Source organism: Centruroides sculpturatus, unplaced genomic scaffold, assembly GCF_000671375.1.
Source record: "Centruroides sculpturatus isolate CEXI.00-Female unplaced genomic scaffold, Cexi_2.0 scaffold3517, whole genome shotgun sequence".
NCBI classification, from domain to species: domain Eukaryota; kingdom Metazoa; phylum Arthropoda; class Arachnida; order Scorpiones; family Buthidae; genus Centruroides; species Centruroides sculpturatus.
The window spans coordinates 1-9,879 of NW_019387604.1; the positions used below are offsets into that span (position 1 = coordinate 1).

Sequence of the window (9,879 nt, forward strand, 5' to 3'; positions counted from 1 at the left end):
TTGCTGGTGACATGGCTGGTGTGGATGGGTGCATTGTGATAAAGAGAAAAGACCTAGAGACCCAATTACATAACACCTATTGTTCCAGACTTATGGGACACCCTGTATACATATAAAAAATTTGGTTGCAAACTTCTTTGAATATATGTACTTTTATAAAAAGTTTTACCAATTAATTGAAAATAAAATAGCTTGGCAATTTAAGAACAAAATGCATTGTTATGACTACTACTGACATTTCATCACTTGAAACCTGAAAGAGCATGGTTTTGCACTTTGCATTGCCGAACCAGTTGGTGAAGGTATTGAAATCGGGTTAAGTTGCATTATTGCCACTCTCCGAAGAGACAGTGCTCTTGGTGTGCTTGGAACACCTCGCAAGTCACATTCCAGATCGCTTTGTAAACATCAAACCTCGTCAGTGTTTTTTGTGTTGTAAATGTCAGCAGTAGTTGTATCGCATATACTAGACTTAGGGATCAAAAAAGACGATTGGCGATGACATAAAATGGTGCATATATACTGAAGAAGTTTACTTTAATTAGTAGGAAATTGTTTATGCTTGTTATTTTTATTAAAAAAAAAAAAAGTTTTTATTTTGCTACTGTTGCAGTGTGTCGCACGCCTCCCAAGTCGGATCCCTTTCCGGCACCGCTTGACGGTATGCATGCTAGCTTCTTTTCATTTTTATTTTTTTCCATTTTTATTTATTTTAAATGAATGCTCAAAGGTTTGCCTGAAGTCTAAAGTAACACTTATGAGTGATACTCGATTGTTGTGTGATGAAACAGAAATGCAAAGATAATAGAAAATTGTGTGTTCACGCACACCGAATATCACTTATATTGCATGATTTAACCAACCAAACATGCTATATAATGCACAATACAGCATTGTAAGACTTATAAAACAAAGATTTTGTTCTTAAATTTACTTTTTATTTATAGTGAATATTTATGTTAAAGTATCTTAAAAACTAGATGTAAATGTTTTTTCTTTATCAAAACTTGTATTTTAATTTCATTAGACCCACTAAAAAATGCAAATTCTAAAGCGAAAACATTCAGAAGATTAGAATGCAGCCAGTCTCCGTTCCTTCCTCCAGTGGAAATAGTGACAACATCCTCCGAGAGAAAGACGTTTCCCACGCCGTCCACCGTCTCCGCGCTTGGCATCACTTACACCAGACCGGCGGATCCGTTCCGGAGGCCCAGTCTCCCTTCATCTTCTAGCACATCGCTACTTAAGCCCTTGGAGAAGAGCGTGATGCTGCGGTACAATTCCTGCACAGAGACCTCGGCTGTCTCAGTGGTGAGGCCGGTGCCGATCATACCGGCCGAGAAGGATGTACATCCTAAACAAGCCATAGTCTTCCCAGAATTACAGCAGAGGACAGAAATCAACTACTTAGATTTTGTACCAGACCAACGAGAACATCCTTTTGGTTTAGATTTAGAAGAGTTTTTACCCGTAAGTAACTCTGAAACAAGCAGGAAACTCATAAATGACTGCATACTCTAAAGTTTGTATTATCTCTCTCCAGAGACACCTGCAAGACACACTGAGGCTCGGAGGATCCAATCAGCCGGAGATGTCCGAGGCAGAAGCCATGTCTTGCATAATCCGCGGTCACCAGCCCATGATAGCAGTCATGTCCCATCGACATAAAAATCTCCAGATAATCTTAGCGCAGTGGAACATTAAAGATATGAAAGTAATTTAAGAAATATAAGATTTAATACTTATCGATGATTTTAAAATGCTAAATCGTACACTAATTTTTCTAGATAGCATTGGAGTCCGCAGTCCAAATGAATAACCAGTCCATAATTGTAGATATATTGAATGTCATAACGCTTAGGCCGTAAGTATTTATTTTTTAAATTATGTAACTTTTGCAATCGACGTACATGCGACATAAGCCTACATAATTAAAATTGGTGCCGTTATTGCACATTTCTGTTTGACAAATACATAATTTAATGCAAGTTTACACCAGACCAGTGCAGGATGATTGCAAAACGTGTACGAATGTGCGACGATTTCAAACTATGCTTACATTTAGAAACTAGGATTGGACGGTGGATAACTTGCCGACATATTTGCCAACAAGTTGCAAGCTCGCATCCCACATCGTATCAATCTTTTCTATGTTTCGTACCCATCGGTAGCTAAATGAATAAAATCTATAAATGCTGGTAGTTGTTCATTGGTTTGCACCTCATCATAAGTAGGCATGTGAATAAAATCTGGAAAACTAACACCTAAATAGGAGCCATTTTCTCATAAAGTCTTCCCTGGAGAGTTTGTAAGTTTAAACAATGTTTAAACAAATGTAACAATCTCTTTCTTCTTCACGTTAAGTACTTCTAAAAGTCTAAGTATTTAATTGTACAAGCTGAAAGAAGAACAAATTTAAGAAGCGTGGATATTTTTAATACATAATTAGAGTTTATTTTTCTAATTAAGCACTTTTTTTGATGTGTAGATGAAGTAATAATGCTAAAAATGTAACTATTTCCCACTAAAAAGATGTGACTCACGCAAATCACACCACGCTGCCCACTTTGGAAGTGGGCAGTACGGCATGAGATGACTTTCCTCCCTCATATTTATGACGTTTTCCAAATACAATAAAGGTGGAGTGTATTAAAAATTTGATTCGTTGGGTTACGTTTGGTGAAAATTAGAAAATTTCTTAACAAATAGTGGGAGTAGTGATTACAAATTTCTTCGTTGTAAAAGTAGTAACCATTTACGTAGTTTTTTTCATAGGTTCGTAACATCTGTAGCAGGGTGGAGAAAGAATTAGACAATTGAATCTCGCCTTTCTGGCATTAATCCAGCGACACTTGTCTGAAATGTGTAGTGTGGAATGTGGATCTGTATCCGTTCTTATACTTTTTGTACCTTTGTCTTTCAATATACTGAAAGGTTTCTAATTACTTGTCAAATCTTTCAGTTTGTCTCCTTTCTGAAAAAGTTCTCTATGGTATATTTGTTAATTTTGGCCACACTATGATGTGCAGTAGCAAGGATGAATCTTTGTTAAAGTGCAAAGGGTATTGAACTTATGAACCATCTTCAGTTGCTGGACATTAAGTTATCTGGAGCATCACTATTATAACAGGCAGATGCTTCATTTCAACACTTTTTAAATTGTAAACACAAGTTTTCTGAATTTATTATTATTACAGATATTGGAAGATTGGTTTATTGCAACATTTCCAGTTTTAATTTTGTCCATCAGTGTCCTAGTGGTGGGAAAAATGAAATATTAAACACTGGTAGTTGGTCATGGGTTCTTGCCTCATCAATGGGCTGGCATCGTGGTGTTTTCCAGGTTTTCTTCAAGTTAGTAGCACCTAAGTATGAATCACTTTCCCCTCAAGTCTTTCTGGAAGTCATTCCCCTTGGCAGATCGCCCACGTGTCACATTGCCGTAAACAAACAAACCAGTCCAGTTTTAATTTTCGAAATTTAATGGCTTATTGTAACTTTAAATGCGCAATTTTGGTTTACTTAACTTATAAAGAATCAAAGCGTCAAACTAAAACTTGTAAATTGAATCAATCTTTTAAAATAGACTTGTTAGGAAATAAATAAGTCGTTATTGACTCATTCTTTCACCTTGATTTTTTTTAAAACTTGTGTCTAGACACATTTGACTCATGTCTATTAATATAATTCAGTACAACTGATAACTTTGATACTTTAGCAATACATTTTTTTATGTAACTTGCTATTTATTGAGTTTTTTTTTAATCAGTATTTGAGCAATTTGCATGCAGAGATGAAGGGAGAATATGTTTTGTTGAAGTGTTCAGTTTATTACAAGTAACTATGTGAGATAGTTATATGCTTTGCGTTTCTTTTGAAAATTTCCTCGTTCTCCTCACTTGTACAGGATTTAAATGGTACTGATTAACTGGGATGGTAATTTTTTCCATTTACCCTGATAATTGACAGTCTACTCAATGTTTTTCAACCTTTTTCTCATTGTTGACCGATAAAATTATCCATAATTCTACGTAGCCCAGTAATTAATTGTCACCATGAATTATTGGTATATATGCTTATCTAGAGTTAATCTAGGTGTTATATTTAAGAAAAATACAAAGGGAATGTGTACAAATGTGCTCTCATTGCATTTCACACTAAAAGTACTTTAATTTTTCAGTTGTAATAACAATATTATAAAAATACACTAAGTTATTGTTGGAATGCTAATCTTTTTAATGTTGCCATCACAATCTACGGAATACTAGTTTCACAATTTAAACTGTTCGGACTGAAATTTAATGTAATTCTATAGCCGTGTGTAAAGTTCTTAAAGCTAATTTGATCGCAGGCACTTGTGGGATATTGAATGGCATAGGAACTTTGAAATCTTTGGTGTATAATTACCTCGTTGCACTTGGAAAAGTTAATAGGTACTGTTTTCTGCACAGGCACAAAACAGATGGAAGTGTGCCATTAATTGCTTTGTCAATTGGATTTACTAACAATAAAACAAATTTTCTGAATCCAGACATGTTAAAACAATGGTTGAATCCAGGCTGGCTGCCCAAACCAATTAACAAGTGTAGTAGGTTTGAATGTGTTTGGTGAAATTTTGAAAAGCTGTTATGCTACAAGTATATCATCAATTGTTGTGGGATAACTGTTGAACTTTATTTCTCTCAATTTAAATTTGTATGCTTATTTAATTCAAGTGATATCCTGCTTTAGTCAACCGAAAGCATATTTTGCTAGATCATTTATGAAAGGTAAGATGCGAGAACTGAATGCAATCAAACCTTTCCCACATTCTACCTATGGTCCTGAACCATTGTATTACTATTCATTCCGGTCAGTGGTGTAGTTTTTATCTGGACAATACTTTCAAATTCTCTCATCACAAGTTGAGATTGCAACAAGAGAATTTTTCTTCAAAAAATAGTGGTAACAAGGAATACAAGAGTTGAAAGTAAATCTCTATACTACAGTAAAGATAACACCGCTACTGGTAACATCAAAAGTCTGTTATCTCTATTATAGTATTTAAGATTTGCTTTCAACAATTTTTCGAGACAAGAAGCTTTTTCTTAATACAAGAGTTAACTGAAAGAGAGCTATAGATCATAAATCACAATAGACTGTACAGTATTTTGAAGAAGAGTTAGTTTTTTATGTTTTACAATAATAAATTACTTCTAATTAAATGATGGGTTATATGTGAGATATCCTTTTTATGTCTAACATAAAGCATGAACTGAAAATTATAGTTTTAATAATGTTTTAAAATATGAAACGTCATAGTAGGACTTTATTGGAAATTTAACATCTTTTCTAACTTCTCGACCCGGAAATTCTTATGCCCTCAGTCCAGATCCATAATTCCGTTTTTAGTCGGAGCCGAATAGTTGCCTATTCGGCTCTATATACTAACAAGTGAAATAACGAATACACAATATTAGTCACGAGTAAGTCATCGGAACTGCTCTATATTTGGCAAATACTAAGCGTAGAATCAGCTTTACTCGTTTTAAAAAAATTAAATACTTGTCCGATTAATGTTTATGATCTGTCGGGTCTCATCATCCGATCTTGACTAGAATGACTAAATAGATTTAATATAAATATTATTTATGTAATTATTCTTTTGTTTTCAAGTTAAAGTATGTAGAACAATAAAGTAGAAATCTGAAACCCTAATCGAATATTTTTGACTTTTATGATCTGATGAGCCATAATTATAAAGAAAACCTTTACAGGATCTTTGTTTTTTCATAAATTTCAGATATTCTCATAGATAATTGTTCTGATCTATCGTTAGATTTTTAAAATAGATCTGATATAAGCCTACTTCTCTACTAAGATTTCCAGATTTTGATTTCAACAATGTAAATATTCACTTATTTACATGAAAAATTATTTAATTATGGCTTTACAAGATTAATTTAATGTTTCTTAAATTGCCACATCTTGAATTTATTAGTTCTATCATTAAAATATTTTAGTCTAATCCTTAGAAAGATTGTTTTCTTATGTATTAACATAAATATTATCTTGAGAAAAGTAATTAGGTTTCAAAGAAAGAATTTTAAGATTTAAAATTATATTCAGAATGATACTGAGAAGAGTGTATTATGCTGAAACGTGAGAAACACATAATACGGTGTGATGCAAAATGTTTTTTTCATTTTAAGTCTGTTCTCTATCTTCTTGCGATTATAGTTTAAAAATGAGCTTTACATTATAAATATTCATACTCTCTAATTCAATTAATGTATTATATTAGAGATAAACAAGGAACTCAACTGTTACAATTTGATTTACTGTTTATCGTAGAAAACAAATTAGTTACAGCAAAGTTATAAAATTATCTTCAGTACTTACTGTTAGATATAGTGATGGAAATGTTAGCTGCCCACCAGTGGCCGAGCGGACGAAACCACTGAATACTGCTAGTTGGTTGTATGTTCGTAGCTTGCAAACAGGCTGGTCACATGTTTTCCGGGATTTATTTACATTTTTAACACTTTTATGGGAAATGACCCCTATTTAAGTCCACCCAGAAGGTTTCCCCTTGGCAGACATTTCTGGGATATGCTATAGGAGAAACTGCAATACCATGTTTAATAAAACAAACCTTTTCCACAGCACAGTGACTTAGTGACTTCTCGGACATCTTGTACATATGATAGACTTACGTTGATAGTGTCTCCATACTGACTGATACTTTTTATAGATCTGGCTTACCTATAAACAGAGAAATTAAGATTGGTTTGTATAGAATATATAGCATGCAATAAATCAATTAATTAGTTTTTAAATGCAATAATGAAAGGAAGTTTATCTTCCTGAAAGATAAAGGAAATAAATGTGTTACCACCAAGATATGACATCGGTTGTGATACATTTTTATTTTACTTTCTGCTTCAGAAAATCTGGGACCACCCCTTTATCTCTGCATGCAAGACAAACCTGTAACCCTTCAGGTGCTTCTTCAATTCACCAAACACATGAAAATTGCATGGTGAAAGGTTTGAATGTTAGCGTGAAACCCTGCAACTACTCTACACAACACTTAAGAATTAGTACAGTGCTTACATGATCCTCTTGCATGATAATATGACACTGCACCCTGCCAGTATGCCTTGTAACAAGGTTGAGAACTTCAAATGGAAATCTCTGTTGCACCTATCCTAGAGTCGGAACCTTTTGCTCGAACTTTCATGTGTTTGGTGAATTGAAGTATCTGAAGGCTTGCAGAAGATGGTCAGACTTCCTGAAGCAGAAAACCAAACTTCTGTAAGCATGGAATCATCATACTATGTTTAAATACGTATAAGTCTTTAACAAAGTTCGGCCCATCCTTGTTACAACACTGGCAAACACTATTGAGTTAGAACTGTTAAAGCCGATATGAGGACATTGCAACTTCTGTCTGGAATTTCAGTAATGGCGATGAAATTGTGTGTTACATACTCCAAATTTGTTTTTCTCTTGGTACTCATTTTCCATGCGCCGACATTTCTCCTATCATTTTGGCATAGATACTTTGCCTGCACAATAGCTGTCTTCCGGCTGATGTCAGAACACAAGTAGAGGAGATCAACACTGTTAGAAAATTTAGGATCATCCAAGATACAGGATGTCACCGTGCGATGATCACGTGTTTGGTCCTTTGAATGAAGTTTTGGGAGATGGGAAATTTATCCACAGTGACTTTGGCACAGTGAATCTTCCAATGTTGGAGAGTTTATTGTGTAGTGGCTCCACCATCACCTAAAACTTTATACTGCAGGTACGGCATCATTTCAAAAACAATGGGAGAAGTGTAAGCGCATGGAGTATGAATGCCTAGAGAAACATAAATGGGACTATGCAATACGCTCGGGTCTGTTTCCATTACTAAAATTCTGGACAGAAGTTTGCACATTTTAGTGATTCCAATCGAAAATTGCTTCTGACTCCACACCTAATTAGTGTTGTAAGAAGAATAGGGTAAGTGGTGCAGTTGCGCAGCCATATTACAATGCAAAACACTAAACTTTCAAGATTCTGGAAGGCTCAAACTCCTGTGTAATGTAAAAAACATTACACAGTACTTTTGAGCCTTCCAGAGGGGATCAAGTTGGTCATTCTCCACACCAGTTCAAGCAGTTGTGTTCCTAGAAAGGGGATTGTATTATTGTTTGATCAGGTGTTTTGTATACTAAAATTAATTTTAATGTTGTTAAGTACATTTCTACCTTAATCAAGAGGTATTTTTATAAATTTTTGAACTTTTCTTCCTATATATAGATTGCTATTGTGTAATTTGTACCACATTAAACAGGCTTAATGGTAATTTTNGGTAATTTTCGAGCTGTGATAGGCGAGATTTTATTTTATAATAGTTTAATAACACTTAAAAAAAGTATTCTAACGTGCATTTTAATATTAAAAAATAAAAAGTATGCCAGACCAAAAATAGTTACATAATCTGCCACCGGAGGGCGCCACGAAAAGCCTAGTGAAATAAGTTGTAGGTTATTTACTTTTAGTAGCGATAGATGGCGGCGCGTGTCGAAAGGATATAAATAGGCAGGAGAAACTTGGCACGAGTTGCATACGGAAGTGCAAGCTGCCGCAGCGCATTAAACTTGTTTAACCCCCCACACCAAAAATAGGCGGAATTATTTTAAAAATACTCCTCTCCATAAGGAAAGGCGAGCATAAATATGGTAAAAGAAATCCCCCGATTCGTGGATTTAAGACAGACATATTGTGACGTTTCGTCATCGTGGTGTTCGTCGAATGGAAAGTTTCTATTCGAAGAATCGTGATGCAATAAGACACCAGATTTACTCTCATCTTCCAATAGAATTTGCTCTTTGATAATGGCATTTTAAATGACTAATATTCGTCTTTCTGTACGCTGCGTGGAAGTGTACTTTCCGGGTATTGCGAGAAATTCGAGTTTCTATGAATTTCTGGAGCGAGAAAAATGAAAATTTTCGAGAGAATTAATTAAATATAGAATTTTGTGACCTTTACGATTAGCAAAGAGCAAATTCCTTTTTGTTTTTTAAGTGTAAAGGGGGAAGAAGTCTTGGTTTTTCTAGTGTCGAATTGTTCTACAATTCCTTTTCCTCTGTTTTTTTTTTTTTTTTCAGTAAAAGTCAATTTTAAATAAAGAATTATTGGCTTGTCGGGTGTAAAATTTGTACATAAAGCTCTCACCTTGAACTTTTGAAAAGAAGTCACTTTTTTGGGGGGTGAGCAATCCTTGAAAATAGAAGATTGTAACACTGCTAGACTACCACGGACCTGAAAAAGAAAAACATGCTTTAAATTTCATTGTTCTTGGCCATTAGAAATACAATCTACTTCGTAAAAATATATAGATTCTACCAAAGAAATGAGATTGATAGAATCTGTGGGGTCCGAACCCATTCCTTCGATAACGTGCCAACTGATTGATGGTTGAATTAATGGGATGTGCGCTGTTAATGATGAATTTGGCACAGGAAAACGGGTGTGAATCGCGCTAGGACCGAACCCACGACAGTTTGAGTTGTGTAGTTTACACTTCTAAAGGATTAATAATCAACTTAAATGTGGACTCCAAATTAGGGTGAAAAAATATAGCCTACAAAGAAATATATGACTGATTAGAAGCTGTGGGGTCCGAACCCACTCCATTAACACGAATTAATTAATGGGTTGTTTGTTGGTGACAATGAATCTTGGCCCTTTAAAATGTAAACAGCATTCGTGTTTTAGAAGAAATGGGTGTGAATCGCGCTAGGAACGAACCCACGACAGTTTGAGTTTGCATTTCGTATTCAAATTCAAGCTAGATGGCACAGAATGGAGTTATCGATTGGTATTTTTATACATCACTCG

At 34.7% G+C, this 9,879-nt stretch overlaps 1 protein-coding gene and 1 long non-coding RNA gene across 2 annotated transcripts; one reads left to right on the forward strand and one right to left on the reverse strand.

Annotated features, from left to right (window-relative positions):
• Positions 1 to 67: 67 nt before the first annotated feature.
• LOC111616527 (katanin p80 WD40 repeat-containing subunit B1-like) lies at positions 68 to 6,473 on the forward strand. The gene is made up of 4 exons (XM_023357933.1): positions 68 to 661; positions 1,028 to 1,470; positions 1,544 to 1,714; positions 1,788 to 6,473. Exons 1-4 carry the CDS (start codon positions 559 to 561, stop codon positions 1,866 to 1,868), a joined length of 798 nt encoding a protein of 265 aa, XP_023213701.1. The 5' UTR covers positions 68 to 558; the 3' UTR covers positions 1,869 to 6,473.
• A 90-nt stretch (positions 6,474 to 6,563) lies between these two features.
• LOC111616526 lies at positions 6,564 to 9,555 on the reverse strand. The gene is made up of 4 exons (XR_002755266.1): positions 9,385 to 9,555; positions 9,214 to 9,300; positions 6,696 to 6,744; positions 6,564 to 6,606 (listed from the first exon to the last, which is right to left on the reverse strand). It is a non-coding gene; the product is annotated as an uncharacterized LOC111616526 (long non-coding RNA).
• Between the last annotated feature and the right edge of the window lie 324 nt (positions 9,556 to 9,879).